At 43.0% G+C, this 22,500-nt stretch overlaps 1 protein-coding gene across 1 annotated transcript in view; it reads right to left on the bottom strand.

Annotated features, from left to right (window-relative positions):
* The window catches only part of JAK2 (Janus kinase 2), a 205,094-nt gene that overhangs the window by 85,344 nt on the left and 97,250 nt on the right, over window positions 1-22,500 (bottom strand). The window contains exons 6-13 of the mRNA XM_085883696.1: window positions 22,479-22,500; window positions 21,719-22,019; window positions 19,613-19,744; window positions 8,808-8,965; window positions 2,383-2,494; window positions 1,746-1,920; window positions 183-304; window positions 1-35 (exon numbers count right to left, since the gene is read on the bottom strand). The exon at window positions 1-35 is cut by the window's left edge and continues 100 nt beyond it; the exon at window positions 22,479-22,500 is cut by the window's right edge and continues 124 nt beyond it. Coding sequence (XP_085739822.1) covers window positions 1-35; window positions 183-304; window positions 1,746-1,920; window positions 2,383-2,494; window positions 8,808-8,965; window positions 19,613-19,744; window positions 21,719-22,019; window positions 22,479-22,500 — 1,057 coding nt within the window. The remainder of the gene's footprint in view (window positions 36-182; window positions 305-1,745; window positions 1,921-2,382; window positions 2,495-8,807; window positions 8,966-19,612; window positions 19,745-21,718; window positions 22,020-22,478) is intronic.

Below are 22,500 nucleotides of genomic sequence, written 5' to 3'. Positions count from 1 at the left end.
AGGTCAGTCATCGTTCCATGGCCAATGTGTTCTTCCTGGTTGGTTGAGATATGATAAAAAAGGTAATTAATTGGAGAAAACTAATCACAAATGGCAAAGGTGGCAAGGCAAAAGCTAATTATGGCAACAATCATACACTACCATTCTCCTCCCACTTCCAAAGATTGAGGAAACAGGCTCACCTGCACCAGGTTCTCACTGCGGATGGTATGCAGGACCATGCGGTTTACAGCACGATGTAGCATGGGAGAACTAGGAATTTCAGACTCATCATTGCTACGAACAACAATCAGATTTGATCGCTCTGCAAATTAAAGCAAAAAAAAATTAAATAAAAAACAAATTGGCAGCAGCAAGTGGCAAAAATGCAAAGTATAAATTCTACACACTGTACCATTGTGGGTGAAAACAATGCCTTGAACTTAAGATACTTCAATAATTGTCTTAGAAAAAAACAACGCAAAGAAAACAAGAATTGCAATAATGCACACATGCAGACATTCGCAAGTTAATGGACGAGAGTAATACTGTACATCCCCAACCCCCATCCCCACCCCTCCCAAATCGGCTTTCACCCCTGCAAAATCAAAAGGAAAACCACCAGACCAGTTTACCTCCGTATTCAGAAGGGGCTGTGGCAAAGCATTTTATACGAAGTCTTGGCAAGATTGGTTCAAATACAAAGGCATGGCGGAGCAAAACCCTCAACTTTCAGGACCAATTTTGACCTTTGAATGCTATGAAATTGAAAGGAAAACATCGGACTAATATCTTCTGCCGGTTTTGAAGGACTGTGGCAAGATGTGTTTCTCTGAGGTCTTGGTCACATTGGTAAAAATATTAAAATAATTGTGTGAATTTTTAACCTTTGACCCCTGTAAATCGAAAAGACACGAGATCAACGTCAACCTACTTTGACGTGGAAAGGTTGTGGTAAGGTATTGTTACGCAGTTCTTGACTGGATTATTTGAACTACAAGTGCTTGGCAGGCCAGAAACCCCACTTTAATGTCATATTTAGACATTTGATCCCTTGTATAATCCAAAGAAAAGTACCAAGCTAATGCATGTCTACTTCAATCTGTATCAGTTGTTGTAAAGCATTCTTTTGCCAATTATTGTCTGGATTGTATGCAGAGGCACATAGGAAGCCTAAAACCTTAAATCGTACAACCAATTATGACCTTTGACTGCTGTAAGATCACAAATAGACTCTAAACTGTATTTTTAGTTTTTATCCAAAACCCTATGACAACTGTGTGAAAGCACCTTTATGCCAATTTTAATTTCTACTGACTCAAATACAAGGGAATGACATGGCAAAATATAACCTTTTCTTGTTTTACCTTTGACCCCTTAAAATTGGAACAGGCCCTAAATCAAAAATAATAAAATAAAAAAGGGTGTCAGTGTATTGGATAAATAAACTTCACTGCCAAATTTGAAAAGGATTATCTCAGAAATCAAGGCATGATATACGATTGTAATTGAGAAAGGAAAGGGAAAAAAATAAAACGAGAAAGAAAGAAAAAGACAATACATCTCCCCTTCACGTCAGAGTTAAGACATAAAAATTCAGTTTAAGTGGCCCATTCTTTTGACTTAGTATTTCAAAGACAGTACAAAGAGCATGTTCAGTCATTGTGTAAAACCATATCCAAAACGTTTTCTAGTTTCTTTTCAATGGCATCTGCAAAACCCTTCCTTTTTATTGTGAAACTTTCCACAAAATACACTGCTCACACCTCTGTGGCGGGGTGGACAGCACTTGGCAAAGCGAAACAGAACACCGTCAGATCTGAGGGTCTCATTGCTGTAATGATTCACCAGGTCCTCCAAAGATAAGAAGGGCTTCATACCACCAAGTAGCATGTACTCTCCAGCAACATTCGTAATAAGGCAATGCTTGAAATCATCCTCCTTTGGTGAGATACAATATGAAAGGCATTTATAAATGCACAATAACACGTGCAAAAATTGCACGCACTAAAACAAAATCAACAAACAAATTGTGCTAAACACCTCTCTAATGATTTAATCAAACAGAAAAGAACAGACTTAGCCTCAGGTGACATTTATTTGTGGTCCTGATGTCAAACCAGTTGAAGCTCCTGTCAAACTTCACAGTCAAGTTATGCAGCAGCACAATCCTTGCTTTTACAGGGTATCATTTGTTTGACTCACTGTTAAATTAATGACAGCGCAATCATACAAGAAATTGAAGGTGGATATATAACTATTCTCCTTCAGCACAATGAAAGCAGGTTTAATAAAGGACCCGTTACCATAAGCATTATGCTGAGTTTTTCACATGCATGCGCACAAACACACTGAGGTGAGATAGAGGGAGAAAAATACAAATTGGAATCCAGAAAAACCCACCCTGGCACGAACAGTGATGAAATATTTGTCCATCTCCATGGTGCCACAGCGCAGTACATAGTGTCCATCTTCACTTTCTGGCCGTCTCAGCTTCTGCACAGCAAAATCAGCCCTAGATGACAAGTCACATGCAACAATATGGCTTGACTTGCACCAAACTGATTATCAATTATCAGACAAAAAAAAATAATCAGCTATTTTCTTGGATATGTTGAAAACAGAGTAATTTAAACCTTAATGCAGACAATATTATATAAAATGTCAGTGGGGACTAAGGAAACAAAAAATATTTGAAAACAATCCGGGAGGCGACGATGGTTCGCGGGCATTATTGAACAATGCCACGATAGGTACAATTGAGTTAGTGGAAGCTTTGGAGGAAGCCCTACCGTAAAAACCTCTCTTCCGTCAAAATTGACCAAATCAAATCGGATTTTTAATATGTTGTACTTATGGACATTACGCACAGCTTCTAGGAAATGAAATTGCGAGAAAAAAATTAAAAAAATAAAAATAATAAAAAGTTCAAGTGGGCGTGGCTCCACCCACAAGGGGCGTGGGATGCCCCTCATACAAAAAGACACAACTAGACCATGATATCTAGCTTGTGTCCAAGTTTCATCAAGATCGCATCAAACGTCACGGAGCTATGCTCTGGAGAGAGTCACAAACAGACACAGACAGACACAAAGACACAACGAAAAATAGTGGTCACTGCTGGCGCCCGCGAACCAACTGCTGGCACCCGTGAACCAATAATTATACTTGTGTGCACAAGGAACAAAATAAACAAACAAACATTACAATAAGCACCAAGAAAGAGAAATCAGAGGTTGCAGACCCTCGCCAGGACTTGTTTTGTGTGGTGTAGTTAGTGTGGAAAATAAATGGAAGGGTGTAAAAAAAATGAAAGGTCATCGATTACAAATGAAAGATCTCAGTGGTCCAGTTGTACATGTGTAAAGGTCAAATGGTCTGAAAAGTGGAAAGGTCAAATGGTCTGGAAGGTGGAAAGGTCAAAAGGTCTGAAAAGGTCAAAAGTGTCTTCAAAGGTCAAAGGGGTCTAAAGGGTGCAATTTAAAGTGTCAGAATTGTCTGAAGGGGTCGAAAGGGACTTAAAACGTGGAAAGAGGGACTACAGGTCAAATGGGGTATAGAGTATGAAAAGGTCTGAAATGTGTGAAGGTCAAAAGGGTAGAAAGGAGTCTCAGGGTCTGAGATTCTGAAAGGATCTAAAGGGTCCTAGAGGTCAGGATTCTAAGGCGGGCACCAGGGTCAAAAGGGACTTCGGAGTCAACAGGGTCTTTAGGGTTCCAAAGGGTCTTAAAAGGTGTTAGCATTCGAAAGTGTCTGAAGGTTCTTAAGCTTATAAAAGGTTGAAAGGGTCATCGGGGTCTGAAAGACCACACGGAAGCCACTCCTGAGAAAAAGGCACATGGCAGCATGCCTGATGTTTGCAAAAAGGCACGTGAAAGGCTCTGAGAACATGAGGCAAACGATTCTGTCGTCTGTTGAGATGAAAAATGAACTCTTTGGCCTGAATGGAAAGTACTTCGTCTGGCGGAAACCAAGCACAGCTTATCACCCATCTAACATCAACCCAATCGTGAAATATGGTGGTGGCAGCATCATTCTATGGTGATGCTTTTCAGAGGCAGGGACTGGGAGACTCGTAAGAATAGAGGGAACAATGAATGGAGACAAATACAGGCAAATCCTTGAGGAGAACCTGCTTCAGAGTGCAAAAGACCTTCGACCGCAGTGCAGATTTACGTTCCAACAGGACAATGACCCCAAGCATACAGACAAAGCAACACTGGAATGGCTTCAGAACAAGAACATGAAAGTCCTTGAGTGGCCCCAACCAAAGCCCAGACTTCAATCCCATTGAGAATCTGTGGAAAGACTTCAATATTGCTGTTCACCGACATTCGCCATCCAAATTCACAGAGCTTGAGCAAATCTCCAAGGAATAATGGGAGAAAATCCCAAAATCCAGATGTGCAACGCTCATACAGACATCCGCAAGAAGATTCAAAGCTGTAATCGCTGCCAAAAATGCTTCTACAAAGCAATGACTCAGGGGGCTCAATACTTATTGATGGGAGACATTTCAGCTTTTCATTTTTAATTAATTTGTAAAAAATTCTAAAAACATGTTTTCACTTTGTCATTATGGGGTATTTTATGTAGATCGATGCCATTTTTTTTTTAATCCATTTTAAATTCAGGCTGTAACACAACAAAATGTGACAAAAGTCAAGGGGTATGAATCCTTGCTGAAGGCACTGTACGTCTCTGGGAAAATGGTTTTTGATTTATGTTTTCAGTTTTTCAGGAATGCCTGTCAAGCATAAATAGAGGATTCTCTGCATTGTTCTCCATTGTGTGCTGTGCTGCTGGAAGATTTGAAAGGCAAGGCTCTGAAAATATTTAAACTTGTACATCAAGAGGCTGCCATACAGGCGCTAATGATTTTCACCTTGCTCTGGATGGTAATCTTTTGATATTTACATTCTCCCATTTGGTCTTGCCTCCCTTGCTTTAACCAGTCATTTGCCCATCCTCAGTTCTACCAGGGCAAACATATCAAATCAGCAAACCTCAGATATTTACTCTTGCAGTTGACCACCATCTTATCTCCTCTGCTATTTCCACCTATGATGTTAAATTTTACTTACAACCACCTACTATACCTGCCTTTTCACTTCAACCATTTTCTTTTTTATTGGGGGGGGGGTGTGAAGGGGGAGGGGGTGGGTGTATGGTTAAGTCAGATATTTGTCAATTTGAATAGTCAGCGTAAGGAATCCGTTTGTCTCGTTGGTGAAGGATATGGGTCAGCAGACATGTGGAACAATTAAATGGATGAAATCAACTGATCGTTGATAGAGGTATGCTAAACGCTGTGAAAAGCAAGGAGAAGCTGACGTTTTTTTTTTTTCAGGTGTTAACCCTTTATCATTGCAAAAGAGAGTTTGCTCGGCTCTTTGCTACGATGAAGGACGAACACCTGGAATGTTAGATGCCCCTCCCCTCCGCTCACCACTTCTCCCACGTTCCCCTTTGCTTCCCTCTGCGATTCTCCCCATTTCATATTTTCTCAATTAAATTTTTTTCCACTTTAAGCATAAATATGATTTTAACAGATATGTGATGTTACCAAAGTGCTGGGACACTAAAAAAAAAAAAAACATTCTGGGTTATTCATTCACAATGATTTAGGTAAACATTGACAAGCATGTCCAGGATATGAGTGTGGAAGGGAAGTGAAAAATTCCACAATAATTATGTAAAAAAAAATTATTTTCATGTATTCCATTTCAAATATGGTCAGCTTTTAGAAATATGTTATTTATCTGGAATTTTTTTTAAAAAGCAGAACCAAATAATTGGCACCAACAATTTGTCTCCAATTTTGGAACATATCAGATGAAATATTGCATCATTCCATGTAGGAAAGTAAATGTAGACTGATCCATCATTCATTTTTGCCATTCTGTCCTATGCTCAACATAGGTTTGATATGTAATCTTCCATTTCTTAAGATCATTGCCTAAAATTGGCTTCAGCATGTCCAACATGGACATTTGATTATAACAGAGTTTTGAAAAATCTGTTGTGCACCTCAAACCACAACTTGAGGAAAATATTGTTGTGGTTGACGAAATTCGCAAACCACCATTCAGGTCCCTTAGGTGAGATATCTCTGTAAGTATATGTGTAGTTAGGCCCAAACCCGTTGTTTCGAGGGAATAAATGTCATTCATTCGGGCTGCGACCCTTCTAGATAGCCGTTTTTCTTTTACTATCTTTATTTTGGACCAGCCGCCATTACTACCACCACCAACCACGTCTCAACAGCCATCACACAACAACCACCAACCGCAACGCCACTTCACAACAACAGCCATGACCTTTACCGTCACAACTCGCCCTCGCAACCATCGCATCACCGTCATTCCCACGCCGCTTGTGGGCACCGATACTGGACTCGTGCAGAGGCACAGCCTTTCCGAAGGAAACGGATCAATAACGACTCACGCCCACTTCTGTTCCGTCCTATCGGCGAGCGTGGGGCGATTTGGCCCCGCCCCCAGGTGCGTTGGAGTAATATCGCTATATGCAAATTCATGGATCAAAAAGCATTCACGCCCACTTTTCCTCGGTCCAATGGGGAGCCAGTTAGAGGTGAAGGGTCGGAGGTAAAGGGTCGAAGGTGAAGGAGCGAGGCCACGGGGCATATAAGGGGCTGCGTTCGTCAGTCAAAGAAGTGAAGGGTTGGCAGTCGGTGGAGTTGGGAAGAAGAAGCAGTAGTAGTCAGTCGAGTAAAGAGTTCGGAGGGGAGAGAGTTAAGAGTTCGGAGTCAGTGAAGAGTTGGGACGAGTCAAGAGAGGAGTCGGAGAAGGCGGTTGGACGGAGCTGTGGAGAGGTGGCGGCGGCGAAGGCAGTCGAGGGGGTGCTCGTGTCGGAGTCGGGGAGCTGCGGAGGGAGAGGCCGGCGGCGCGACCGAGGTCGTGGTGGAGACGCTCGTCGCGGGACCCGAGACAGGGAGATATCCTCCTTCCCCCGAGCATCAACAACCCCCTCCTGTTTCCCCCCGCGCTGAGATAGTGCGAGAAGGGGGCCCCGTTCCCACCCCCTACCAGACACTGTCCGCGAGGCCCGTGGAGTCGGGGCGCCACCGCCATCTTGCGGCTCATCATCAGACGGGTAGGCCCGACGCGGTCTCGGCCCCAGGCCCGCCTACCCCCCTCATCCTTGAGGGTGGTCCTTTTCTTTTGCTTTGAGTGTATGTGTTGTCGGCGCCGTCTGTGAAGTAAAGCTGTACAAGTGTTGCCGTGTGCTCGGTAGTCGGTTAGATCTGCATTGTTGCATTTGCTTTTTGTGTATTATTGTGTTTCTTCTTCTTTTACATTTGCTTTTGGTGTAATTGTGCATGTGTGCTTTCCGTTCATCGCGAAATAAATGTGCTTCATGTTGAACTGTTTTCCCGTTTCGCTTCGTCTTTTCCTTTATTGAATCTCCATCTTACTTCACGTAAAGGGTTGGTCGTGGGCTAAAACGCCCGATAATTAATCGAACCGTCGAGGCCGACGATAACACCGCTCGGTTATCCCGATAGTACGGAACGGGTCGCTTAAAGTGGCCCGTGTCCGAAGTCGACCTGCGGCGAGGTGCGATCGCCCGGTCTACCCTCCGTGTGGGTACTTAGGTAGGTCGAATTTGGCGAGCAACCCTATCCCACGCGGGGGGCCGGTTGGCACGATCGTGGTGAGGCCGAAAGGTCCACCCGTGACTAGTTCCCGGCGTTAGTCCGAGAGGGTCACGACGGGATTGTCCGTCCGGTGGGCGACGTGCCGCGATTCGAGTTACGTGGCCGCTCGCACGCCGGCGGGCGCGAATCCGCAACAATATTCACCAGCTGGTTTTAAGAGTTCATTTCAATTATGGGTGTGATGTCACAATGCTTTTGATGGTATAATGTATTTTTGTGATATAAAGAACAGAATCGGGTGGAAGCCATTTCGAACTATGATGTATCAACAGAGAACTCCCATCATATTGTGATTTACATGGTGTATTCAATAAATACACTCAAACATAGCATGACATCCAAGTTAGAAAAATGACTGAGAAATACTACTTCTTTAATGGCACCAATTAGTCCAACCTTTTGGTGTGATTGGCTGGGGACAGCTTTTGGCCCAATTATTTCACAAACTAGCTGGCCAGGTCCAACATTCAAATAAAGGTGCAGGTCCTGGGGTGCATGTCTATTTAAATAAAGGTGCAGAATTTAGCCAGGTCCTGGTGATAAATCGCTTTCTCTTTGCAAAAGGCACTGTGGAATGTTTAACCTCCACCAGATAATACTAGTAGATGGGACATCCGGGTTAATGTCGATCTGAGGGAAGGTACAATTTGTGATGCAATGCCAAACACGAAAAGCACCATTCAGACAGTTTGTAGTTGTGTCGAGAATCAAACCCAGGCTAGACAGCTCAAAGGGAAGTACTCTACCTCTGCACCATCATGTTTGACTATAACAACTGAAATAAGTACCTTGTAATCAATTTTTAATTGCAAATAAAATTATCACAAAAAAGTATCACGATAAAATCAGTAGGTTGGATTTTTATGTAGCAAAGAAATAATGCGACAAATGGCTCAACTCATGTATCAAAATTTTCATGCATTTCTTTGTAAGTCAAGTGTTTTGTGTATTCGGTCTCTTTCTGATGGGGAAATGTTTATCTTATTCATGGAATTTCATGATTAGCTATTAAAAAAAAAGAATCAAAGAAAATGAAGAAAATAAAATGATTCTTTTCATTGGTGAGGATATGACAGACAAACCAAAATGGTGGGATCCAAAAATAAAGAGGCATGTGGAGATGGAAATGGAAAAATTATATACGCACTGAATTGGTCCATGGCAATGGATATGGTTGAGTAGTTGCAGTCTGGGAGGAGCAACTTCCTTGCAGAAGTAGTGGTGAGCATCGACAATCAACCGGAAATAACCGTCCACCAAAGAAACGAAGGACAAAGCCACCATCTGGTTTGCAAACTTCAGTTTCTGTAATGATCCCAAAAATTATACTACAATCAGGAATGCATGCTCACAAGACGCATGCATACTTACTACAAGCCTCAAAAACTGCTGCCTACACAAGTTTGCACAATAGCCCATGTTTTGGCTAACATTATGACTCCATGGCACCAAATATTACACCAAGTAAGCTGTTATTACTCATAATAGTACAATATTATGACAAAATTTTACTCTATTGTATTTTTTATTTTTGTATACAAAATATAATTACATTATATTACATATTATTACATATTACAAAAATAAAAATATTACATTATTACAAAATATAAGAGCCAACACAGAAACGCACAGCAAGGTGAGCAGGAGACAAGAAGGGTGGGAGAGGGAAGGAAAAAACAGTGGGGAACAGACATGAGGAGCTCTGTGGAAGGCAGAAGGATGGGATGGAGTACACAGGGTAAATAAGATGGACACGACATCAAGCCATCCCCCAGGCAGATTTTTCTGTTAATGTGTATAACAGCCCCTTAAAATTCTTCAAACTAATTAGGATTGCCCTCCTCCCTCCAACCCATCCTCTTGTTGTGTTTCCATTGCAACAAATAAGAGTTGTTTTTTGCTCTATATTTTAGCTCTTCTAACAGACTTTTGACTTTAACTCTTACAGATCAGACCATGTAGATAACTGCCAAAACAAGTTGTGCCTGCAATGTCGTCTTGCTATTTCAGTCAAAAACGAACGAGAGGATCAAACCTGTGTACACAACACACTATAATCCTCCCTCCACCACATTTAAGCCAGTCACCTAAAATCTTTGATCCTTGGCCTCCGATCCTGCCAGATCAGGTCAGGTATGGGGGCATACACCAGAGCAGTGCGTCGCTGCGTCCACTTTCCACCAGTATTCCAGGGGTCTCCGTTTGGCCATCCCCTAGGCAGATGCCTGGCCCATTGACTTCCTCCACTCACAAGACTCCCTTGCTGAGAGAATCTCGTGAGCAGGATCAGCGTCAGGAAAACGAGTCACATGTCCATACAGCCGCAGCTGACACTCACGGACTATGCAGGTAACAAATCTCATTTGACTACGTCTCAGCAACCGCTCGTTGTACAAGCCCGACCAGCAATAGGCAAGGATTTTCCGAAGAGACTTGGTACCAAAGGAATTAAGTCTATGTTTCAGATCCCTGGTCAGAGTCCAAGTCTCACATCGAGAGAGCAAGACTCGGACTTTCATCGTCCTGCACAGGTACCGACAGCGCCACACTCCATGATCCAGTGAATCCATGACTCCCCAGGCCCGACCCAGATATCCACTGACCTCTGGATCACAGCCAGCAGAAACATGAATATCACTGCCAAGGGAAGTGAATCTCTCAGTGACCTCAACATCCTCACCACAAAGATGCACAGACAAGATAGCAACATCCAAGATGTCATTGAAAGCCTGGATCTTAGTTTTGACACAGGAAACCCGTAATCACAGCAGATCTGACTCCTCATTCGGAACCGCGAGGGCCCCCAAAAGGATATCAAGGTCCCAAAAGGATATCAAAAGGATGCAAAATCAAGGTCAGAGATCTTGACATTCTCAAACGATACACCGCAGCATGATCTCTCCGACATCCTCCATAGAATCCAGTCCATACAAGTGCTGAAAAGTGTGGGGGCCAGTACATACCCATGACAAACTCCAGTAACAACCAGAAATAAGTCAGAGATGGTACCACCACATCTCACAGCACTCTCATTACCAGAGTAGAGTTCAGACATCAGATTGATCAGTTTTCCAAGCACCCCACAAACACCACGAATCCTCCAGAGGTCATCCCGATTCACTGAATCAAACGCTTTGCAGAGATCAACATAGGCTGCAAGCAGCCCCTGCCGAAACTCTCATCTGCATTCGGTGAGGACCTGAAGGGCAAGGATACAGTCAATCGTTGACCTTTTTGGTGTAAAGCCTGACTGCTCTGGACGCTGGTGCTCAAGCAGATGGTGGCGAACCCTATCGAGAATTATCTGAGCAAAGACCTTGCACGGCACTAAGAGCAGCGTTACCCATCGGTAGTTGTTGCAGTCTTGGCGAACACCCTTCCAGAGAGGGACAACAAGGCCCCTCTTACAGTCAGTTGGGATGATGTCTGTGTTCCAGGAAGAGCACAGAACTGCATGCAATGGCTCGAGTACAGCATTTCCACCAGCCTTGAGAAGTTCAGCATGGATACCACACATCCCAGGAGCTTTACTCCATTTCAACCGGTTCACCGCAGCTTGTGGTGACGAAGTAGCTTATGGTACAAACGAAGGTAAATCACAGTTCATTGAAGGGTCAGCAGTAAGGATAGTAACACCCCTGACATCCAACTCAACAGCTGGTGCATCAGCCTGGTGCAGCCAAAGTAACCGGCCGAGCAGGCCTTCACTTCAAACTCCTTTGTCAAGAGCACACCTCCCTCTGCTCTAAATGGAGTTCACCGAGGGATGGGCTTGGAGGAACGCAATGCTCGAATTCCCCTGTAAGCAGGATGAGAATCACTTGACCACAGATGATGCTCCACCCACTCACAGATTCCTCACACATAGACCTACTTGTCAACCCTCAGCATACGTACAGTTTTACGCCTCAACTCCCTGAACAGCTTAGCTCTGCCATTAAGCCTGGCCCTGCTACTCTGGTCAAAGGTACCCAGTGTCCCTTGAGACAAAATTCTTCTTCGCTCTCCGGTGAGTTCCAAAACATCCACTGGCAACATTGAGGATGGTGGTCTTGAAGGCACTCCACACCTCTTCAGGATTCTCCAAAGAACCTAGACCCCCATAAATCCCCACTCAGCCTGTTCATAAACTCCTCAGCTACACTCTCATCCTTAAGCTTGCCAATATCCAACCTTGGCTGGGATGGCACCATTCTCCCAGATTTAAGCTGCAACTTCAGAGTTGCTACCACAAGCCGGTGGTCAGTATTGAGGAACTGAGCACTCCGGTCGACCCTGCAGTTCTGCATCATCCTCCAGTGACCATCATCGAGCACATGATCAATCTCCTTTGCCACACCACCAGCGTTGGAAGACCAAGTCCAGTGATGAGCCTGTGGGTGTTGAAACCATGAAACAGCCATCCCAAGTCCACAACTTGTTGCAAAGCCAAGGAACTTAGTGCTATTCTGGTTCACAGTTGCAGACCCATGGGGATCAACACATGTCTCATAACCATCCCTCTCAGTTCTAGTCGATGCATTGAAATCCCGCAAGACAAAAAGAGTATCTCACCTTGGGCACTCACTGATCAACCACAGACTCGAGCGTGGCATAGAATACGTCCTTCATGGTGAGATCACTCGCCTCAGTCGAAGTAGATACAGAGACGAGGGAAACCATACCCAAGGAGTGACAAATCCTGAGTCTCATAATATGCTTGTTGACCGATGTAACCTCAATTATCATTGGAGTCAGCTTATTGGACACAGCAACAGCAACTCCTTGGGAATGGTAACCATCAGAGCAACGAGACCAATCGTAGGTGAAACCACCAGCCATGCATGATATTGCCACTATCATATCAGGTCTACGAACGTCAGAGTGTGCTGCAATACTGATTTTCAAACGCTTGAGCTCAGATGAGAACAGAGCCAGGTGATATGTATGTATATATATATATATATATATATATATATATATATATATATATATATATATATATATACATATACATACACATATACATATATATACACATATATATATATATATATATATATATATATATATATATATATATATATATACATATATATATACATATATACATATATATATATATATATATATATATATATATATATACATATATATATATACCAGACATTATCTGCCGAACAGAAACTTTCCTCTCCCAAGACGTGTCTGACTCCCAAGTATCTCTCCACGGTTACTCCCTCTTACGGTATGACAGACCTGAGCCTCGTCCTGGTGGAGGTGTTGCTCTCTTCATCAAAGACTCTATTCCTCACTCTCCATGCACTGCTCTCACTCCCCCACACCCCCAGGAATACCTCCGGCTTCGGCTTCCCCTCCACTCCCACCTCATGTTTATATGTGTACTGTACCGTCCACCGAACAGTGATGACTCCATCTACACCTCACTATCCGAAAACATGGACCATCTTCTATCTTCTCATCCAAACTCTCTCTTCCTCTTCTGTGGTGACTTCAATTGTCATCACGCCAGTTGGCTAGGTGTGGGTACCTCTCTCACCTGCCATGGCACCTCAGCAAAAGCTTTCTGCGACTCATTAGGACTGACTCAATCGGTCAACTTCCCGACCCGGATCTCAACCAATGGTACTCCATCTCTTCTGGATCCGATTTTGACAAATTTCCCTGACAATATCTGCTGCTCTTCCTTCGCTCCAATCGGTTCTTCTGACCACGTCCTTGTCAAAGTGGACATCTCTCTGGCTGTTATCAGAGAACCACCTCACCGCCGTCGAGTCTGGCATTTCACTCAAGCCGACTGGCAGGGTCTCTGAGCAGCCATCAAACTTACAGACTGGTCTCCTATCACTACTTTCTCAAACATCATCTCATCCTGGGAATTCTTTCAAAGAAACTTGCTCTCCCTCATGCACAGATTTATCCCCTCTCGTGTTCAGTTGTCCTACCCTTCCTCCCGCCCTTGGTTTACTGAAGCTTGTGGCGATGCAGTTGTCCTGAAACAACTTGCCTTTGCTTCATGGAAAACAAACCCAACTGAGGGCAATCTCAGTTCCTTCCACAAAGCTCGGAACAAGTGTGTATCTACCCTCAGGAGAGCCAGAAAACAACATCTTTCTCATCTCAAGTCTGAACTCTCAAACCTCTCTCCCTCCTCAAAATCCTGGTGGCGTTTAATCAAATCTGTTTCTGGTGTATGTTCCCCCTCCATCCCCTCTCTTACCTCAAATGGCCGCACTGCTGATACCACACGTGATAAAGCTGAATGTCTAAACTCGGTGTTTGCAGCTAAATCTTGTGTCCTAAACCAATCACTTTCTCTACCCACTTTACCCAGTCGCACCCAACTGTCCCTGGACTCTGTATCCTTTTCTCCTGACAAGGTGGAGAGCTTGCTTTCAAACCTCGAGTCATATTCTGCAACCGGTCAAGACGGCATAAGCCCACGTGTCCTCAAAGCCTGCTCTTCTGCTCTTGCTCACCCTCTCTCTGTTCTATTTACCCTCTCATTTGCCCAAGGTCATCTGCCATCTGCTTGGAAATCTGCTAACATCACTGCCCTGCATAAAAAAGGTGCAAAAACAGATCCCTGTAACTGCAGACCAATCAGCCTTCTCCCAATCATCAGCAAGGTTATGGAATCCATCATCGCTTCAGCCATGAAATCCTTCCTCTTCTCCAATAGCTTGATTTCCGATCATCAATTTGGTTTCAGACAAGGTCACTCTACCCTGGATATGCTGCTTCTGCTCTCCCATCAATGGATGGAGGACATCCATGCCAGACAGGAAATCCGAGCCGTATCCCTCGACATATCACGTGCTTTTGACACAGTCTGGCACCCTCCACTACTCACCAAACTCTCTTCCCATGGTATTAAAGGCCAGCTCCACTCATGGCTCGCAGACTTCCTCTCCTGTCGCAGTCAATGTGTGACCCTAAATGGAGATCTTTCATCCCCTCTTCCTGTGCAGGCTGGAGTTCCTCAAGGTAGCGTTCTGGGCCCTATTCTTTTTCTGGTTTTCATCAATGATCTCTCCGACTCTCTGGAAAATCCTCTATTTCTCTTTGCCGACGACTCCACCCTCTGCCGTACCATCTGTCATCCCTCAGACCGGCAAGCAGCAGCTTCTTCGCTCACTGCAGATCTGGATAAAATCACCAACTGGTCCAACACATGGAACATGTCTTTCAATCCAGACAAATCTCACACTCTCACTATGTCTCTTCGAAAGGACCGTTTAGAAACCCCCCCCCCCATCCACTTTCTCAACAATCCTCTGGAAGAAGTCTTTTCTTTAAAGCTTCTGGGTCTCACTATCTGCCATGACCTTTCCTAGGAAAGTCACATTTCCAACCTCGCCTCAAAAGCCAGTCGCCGACTGGGAATCCTCCGTAGTGCAAAGTCCTTCCTCGGCCCTCTTGAGCTCCTGACCACTTACAAAGCTTTTGTCCGTAGCCTGATGGAGTACTGCTCTCCCCTCTGGGCTGGTGCTCCTGCCTCCCACCTTTCTCGGCTTCATGCTGTCGAAACCAGGGCATTTAGGATCATCGGCATCTCCCGCAATGAAGCTGAGTCTTTGGGCCTCTGACTCAATCACCGCAGGTTGGTCGGTGGTCTTTCTGTCTTCTACCGACTCCTCTCCAGCCTTGCCCCCCCTGCTCTCTCTCTGCGATTTGTCCCCACCACATTTCCACAGGGTGCTCAAGGTCCGGCAACAACCCCCTTCTGGTAAAACTACCAAAATCACGAATCACTGCTCATCTTCACTCTTTCATTCCTCTTTTTTTCCCACCTTTGGAATAAACTTCCTCACTCTATTCTTTCCCATTCTTCCCTCCAGGCTTTCAAAACAGCTGTTCACCACCACCTCTTATCTTCCCCATCCAAATCCTCGATCTTTTCTACCCCCAATAATCCACCCAAGCCCACTTCCTTCAATTCCCCTGCTTTCCTTCCTGAAAGTCCCTGTAATGTCCATCTTCTCTTTGCCATGTTCCCCGTCCCATCCCCATCCCTCTCCCTTCCACAGTTCACCTAATATGTCTGTTTTCCACTGTTTTGTCCCTTCCACTCCTGCCCCTCTTGTCTCATGCCCCCTTGCTGTGAGTTGTGTGTTAGCTCTCATACGAGCCTCGACAAGGTATACAAAGTATATTATATATATATATATATATATATATATATATATATATATATATATATATATATATATATATATGCGCGCACGCACACACACACACACACACACACACACACACAGAATTATGTCAAATTGTAACAAGACTCCATTCCCCTATTTTGCACAGATTAATACTCACTAGCGAAGAACCCATCCATAGGGACTGGTTAATTCTCCCAGAATTGGAGATGGGATAATTCTCCCAGAATACAAGACTTTCAAAATTACGTCAAACACCCAAAAATGCTTGGCACACGTGCACAGAAAGCGCTAGTATTGAGGTTCATTGGGCGCCCAAACGTATATAGTGCGTGCCAGATAAGGATTGCAACATTAAATGACTCAAAAAGCTTCTAAAAGAAGCCTAAAATACTTGGTAAGTACCTGAGAGAAAGGGGTGTGCCTCTGCAAAATAAAAGATTTGAAAAACCATCTGATTAACTCACCCTAAAAGTTTATATCTTGCAGCCCGTACCGCAAACACTCCTGACGATGTGGGCCAGTGTAAGGTCTGTGGACGGGTTGTGGACGACGAGTTCTGCCTGACCTCCCCAATAACCGCTGCCAGTGAATTGACTTTGAACCATGCAGGATTAGCTCATGTGAACATGGGAGGCTTGGTGATTTATTTAATGTGGTCTGTAATTGGAAAGCTGATACCATCATTACCAACATCCAGAGGGAGACACCGTATCTGGTTTAGTTGCTTATCACCGATGGGAGGATCATATTTGGGGCTTGTCTCTGCATCAGGTAAGTTGAAAATGAAATGTAACTATGTTTGGCAGAGGACATTGGATGTGGGAGTGAAAGGTGCATGGGCTATGAGGGCTGTGATGAACATTTACACTTTATCTTTGGTTCCAAGGCCACAAGAGAAATTATATCACATTTATTGGTAAAAGGAGAAGTGTGTGTGTGTGTGTGTGTGTGTGTGTGTGTGTGTGTGTGTGTGTGTGTGTGTGTGTGTGTGTGTGTGTGTGTGTGTGTGTGTGTGTGTGTGTGTGTGTGTGTGTGTGTGTGTGTGTGTGTGTGTGTGTGTGTGTGTTATATCCATTGCCGCCACTCACTTTTACCGACAGGAAATGGCACAACCCCCAACAGCTTATCCACGGATATTTCTTGCATTTCCTCTATTTCCGTGTGTCCAATTTTAATGTAGGAATCGAACTGTGGTTAACCATTTTAAAATTGTCAATCTTTCGGCTAAACGCTGAAAATTATGTTTAAAAGAGGATTTGAATTACACATTTCACGCGAGCAGGTTAAAAGTGCCTGGCGAGCAGAACAATGTCATTGAAATCGCACGTACACACATCATTTTGGAACTCCCGTAATTGGCATATTGTAGCACGACTTGTCACACCCCTCCTACCAGAGCATCAGAATCCATAAATATGTATGGCAGAGAGAATTGAAATCTTCCCCACAATGAACCAGAGGACGATGAAAAATATTTAACACCAAAAACCCTCCATGAACAAAGTACAACTACCAGTTTTCAAATCATTCTGTCCAGCGGTTCAGGAGTGCATACAAGTCAAACAAACCCACAAACAAACACTTCTCAGATTACAGCATGATGTATGGTGAGTGCAAATGCAAATGGAGGAAAATTTTGCAAAAGCCCAACAACGAAGTAATAATACCACATTTTACACAAAGCATAAAAAAAAAAAATTAGGCAGTACGCCATGCGCGAGACACAAGAGAAGCAGTCATTGTTCTGCATGGAATGTACAGGCAAGCTCATGTATAAAGCTAAGGCTGGCAAAATACTGGGGAGTGATTGACAGAATGTGGTGCTGTGATTGTATGATGTGCAGACATATGGCAGTGGGAGATTTGATTTGCATGTGAATTTCCAAAATTGCTCATTTCCAAATGACAATAATTCTCAGACGGCATTGTTGCACATCCAAATTTCTTACTTGGATTCCTTTCCTCAGTAACCATGGTTTCCATCAACTGACTAAGAAATTACTCAACTTTGAATCCAGAATTATTATCATAGTTTAAAAGTTGTTGCTCAATTGTTGTGAAGAGGATATTAGTTTTGTTTCAAATCCTCTTCCCTATTTACAGTGCCTATAGAAAGTCTACATCCCCTTTCAAAATTTTCATCCTTTGCTACCTCGTGGCCTGGAATGAAATTGCATTAAACCAGATTTTTTACAACCTTTACTTATACATCATAAGCCAGAACTTCCAAATGAAAAAAACAAATTCTACACATTTCAGAAAATTAAATAAAAATACAAAACTAGAATATATTGGTTGGATGTGTCTACCCCCCAAATAATAGCAATTGTAAATTAGCTCAGGTGTAACCAATCACCTTCAAAATCACACACCAAGTTAATTGGCCTCCGCCTGTGTTAAATTGTGGTGATTATGATGATTTCAGAATAAAATCAGCTGTTCCTGTAGGTTTCCTCTGATGGATAGTGCATTTCACAGCAAAGCCTCAACTATGAACACCAAGGAGCGTTCAAAAGACCTCCAGGATAAAGTTGTGGAAAGGCACAGATCAGGGGATGGGTATAAAATAATCAATGGCCTAGAGTATCCCATGGAGCACAGTCAACACAATCATTAAGAAGTGGAAAGTGTCTGGTACCACCAAGACCCTGCCTAGATCAGGCCGTCCCTTCAAACTGGATGACCAAGCAAGGAGACTGATCAGAGAGGCCACCAAGAGACCAATGGAAACTTTGAAAGAGCTACGTGCTTTCATGGCAAAGACGAGTCACCATGTGCATGTGACAACAATATCCCAAGCACTCCACAAGTCTGGCCTGTATGATAGGATGTCAAGAAGGAAGCCACAACTCAAAAAAGCCCATCTTGAGTCCCGTTTAGGGTATGCAAAAAACCACTCTGGAGATTCTGAAGCCATGTGGCAAAACATTTTGTGGTGTGAAGAAACCAAGATAGAACCTTCTGGCCTAAATGCAAAACGTTGCATTTGGCACAAACCCAACACAGCACATCACTCAAAGAACACCATCCCTACTGTGAAGCATGATCGTAACAACACCATGTTATGGGGATGTTTCACATCAGCAGGGACTGTGGCACTTGTCAGGATAGAAGGTAAAATGGATGGAGCAAAATACAGAAAAATCCAAGAGGAAAACCTGCTGCCCTCTACAAGAAAGCTGAAATTGGGACTGAACTTCATCTTTCAGCATGACAATGACCCGAAGCACACAGCCAAAGTTACACTGAAATGGCTAAGGTACAAAAATATAAATGTCCTTGAGTGGCCCAGAGTCCTGACCTGAATCCAATCGAAAATCTGTGGCATGATGTGAATTTTGCTGTCCATCAACACTCCCCATGCAACATGAATAAGCTTGAACAGTTTTATACAGAAGAATGGGCAAATATTTTGCAATCAAGGTGTACAAAGTTGGTAGAGACCTGTCACAACAGAATCACAGCTGTAATTGCTGTCAGAAGTGCTTCCAGCAAGTATTAACTCAGGGGGGTGGACACTTATCCAACCAACATATTCTAATTTGGTATTTTTAATTAATTTTCTGAAATTTGTAGAATTTGTTTTTCACTTATAAGTTGTAGGTTACGATGTGGAAATAAAGATGGAAAAAGTAAGATTTAATGAAATTTGATTTCAGGATACAAGGCAACAAAAGGTGAAAATTTTGAGGGGGGGTGTAGACTTTTTCGGCACTGCAAATGCCGAAGGAACTGCACACAGTTGCCCCCCCCCCCCAAACCCTATCCCTTCATCCCGAATGCTTACCATTGACCGGCTGTCGACTTTTCCAATGGCTACGACACAGAGTTCCTCATTTTCTCCAGTACGCACAAGCTGAATGTCCATTATCTCTGGATAATCACAGAATTGTTGCCAGTTTTCATTTGACTCCAGTTTCTGCTCACAAAACACAAAAAGAAACACAGTTAGAATGTCCAAACTCATGCTAAACCATGAATAATATTGAAATTTCCTACATTTTAAATGAAAAACAAAGCACCAACTATTTATTCTTACAAATCAATGCCCAAATTGCATATTCCAATAATCATATCTTAAGCCGGCCCATGTTATGTTTGAGGGTTTGAGAGGGTTATTGTGTTGATGGCCCATGTTAATTATGAGAATAAATGTGGAAAATAGTTCACCAACCCACGATTATTCAAGCGCATTGACAGCAATTGACAAACCTTGCCTCATGAAATACAATGAGATAGAACAAATCCACAAAGGAAACCCACGAATGGCAAGGACCTCCTGTACTTCAATTTTCATAAAATAATGATTTTAAGGATCATCGAAAAAAATTTCAGAAGTTCAGCATTACTGGAGCAGTCTAGGCCAGGTGTTGGCCTCACAGATAGGGTAGCTGGCTTGGGATCTTAGGGTCCTGAGTTTGAGCCCCTGTCCGCCATTGAATTCACACCAGGTGTGGTTGACAGCCCATCATCCTTCTGAGGTCAGCAAAATGAGTACCAGTGTACTAGTAATAGGGGCATTGCAACAGTGGCACAGCCGCACCCTCAGCCAATGATGTGACCTGCAGCCGTGTGCGACATGCGAAGGAGGAGGAGGAGGAGCATTCTTATACACCAATCATCCTTATACACTGTAATAAGACGTGGTGTCGCAATTTAGGAGATGGAGGCTTTATTGATCACCATAGAACACAGCATCAATCAGCATGGTACATAGCCATATTGGTGTCCTCTTCCTCACCACAAAACAAATGCCACATTATCATGCTATATATCAATATATAGTATGGTTCTTGGAAGAATTATGAAGGCAATTTGTGTTCTAGTCTTCAAGTGTATAATTCAATCTAGATTAAATTTTAAAGAGGTATAAAGGCATACAAATAAATTATTTCTGGGCTTTACCGCCGTTTTACGTCACCTGTCTGACATGTTACATTAGTTACACATGCCTGCTGTTTGTGTCCTTTATGACTTCCTTAAAAACAGTAAGGTTCCTGTTTAGAATGATTTTCAATTTTGTTTGACTGCCAAGGGGCAGACAGAGTAAAAATATTATCTCACTCCTCTCTGTGCATGTGCGATCGATTGGCACAAAATGAGCCAAAATACGGGAATTCAGCAAACTTGTCTTCCAATTCATGCTCAAAATAAGTTGTTCCTCGATCATAAAACTTATCAGATGGATAGACGGACATGAACCAATTGTTTAACCCCGCTTTTTGCTTCACGTGTGCGGGAAAAAAAAGGAAAATAAGGATGGTAGATTCAAAATTATGTTCAAATAAATTGTAACACTTTACACAACCATTTTAAGAAGGGAAGAAATAGAAAGGATTGGCACTCAGTGAAGAGCAAAGGGTACTGAACTATGCCAAAAAGGATATGAATCTCATGCTACGTCACACCCAGTAAGTTATGTTGTGACGAGATAAGATGAAACCTGCACCAGCATCATGATTCAATACCGACATAAAATGGTTGATCAGTCAATATGTGCCAAAAAATTCAAATGTCAATCAATAAAATGAAAATAAATCTTATTTTAGAGGAGCAATTTTTCATTTGCAATCACCGATATTTTGCTATTCAACTTGTATGTTGGTGTCAGACTTGCTGATCAACCCAGATATGACACATCCTCAATATTCTAATAAGACTGCAAAGTCAAGGCAATGTGACAAAGATAAACCACATAAAATTTTTCAACAAGGCTAAGCTCCCACATTTAGAAATCTTCGAAGCACAACAATGCACTACTCAATTATTTCCTGGTAAAGAGCTTAAATCAATCCCTCAGCTATTACAAGATAAAAAGCCAAAATTATGCAACCGAATAGACCATAAAGGAGCGCCGTGCAAAAATAATGCATGCAATGTGGAAAATTTTCACCTTCTCTTCATCCTTCGAACGCCACTGGACACCACAGTTAGCAGAAACCGAGACCTCAATGGGCTTCTGCATGACAGTTCTGTTTTGACTCAACTGAATGGCCTCAAAGAACTCACTCCCAAGACTTGGTGCCAGTGAATGTACATTTGTCAGGTACTTCAACGCAAGGTCAAGCAGACCAGTCTGGCAACTGGTGAACTGGTTCACAAAGCGTCGAAAGCGCGTGCGGACACGAAAACGTGTCAGGCGGTTGTAGCTCTGTATGTGTCGCCGTACACTCGCTGGAAGGCATTTCTTGTAGCTATTGAGATTTGGATGCAGGGGTCACAAACAAAGAGCATCATAAACAACAAATCAAGTTTGCTTGATGTTCTCTAAAAACACCATTTGATTAAAAAGTTTTCAAAAACTAGTTTAGTATGTGATGTAACTTTCAATAACTGAAGGTAGTTGCCACACAAAACGTTTTAACAAACAGTATGGGGTTACACAGAAACACAAGTAAAATGAATAGAGGTGAGTAGACAACTTAAAAACTTATGGAAGAGTACAGGCATAAGAGTTGAGGTCGAGCACACGTGATCCTGCAAGATGATAATGTACAAGCTGAAGAAATGTGGAATAAATTATCTTTAAAACGTGCAATTCTTTTATGATGGATTATGCTCATGAACAAAAAAAACTTTGATCATTGATCAAATTGATGGCAGTCATCAGACCAATGGTATTTGGATGAACCAAAGTTTTAGCATTTGCATACCTCATATTACGGTAGACTTGTT

This window comes from Eptatretus burgeri, chromosome 6 (assembly GCF_056783735.1).
Source record: "Eptatretus burgeri isolate ZD-2024b chromosome 6, Ebu_testis_v1, whole genome shotgun sequence".
NCBI classification, from domain to species: Eukaryota; Metazoa; Chordata; class Myxini; order Myxiniformes; family Myxinidae; genus Eptatretus; species Eptatretus burgeri.
The sequence above is the reverse complement of the archived record's forward strand: the minus strand, read 5'-3'. Positions and strand labels throughout refer to the sequence as shown.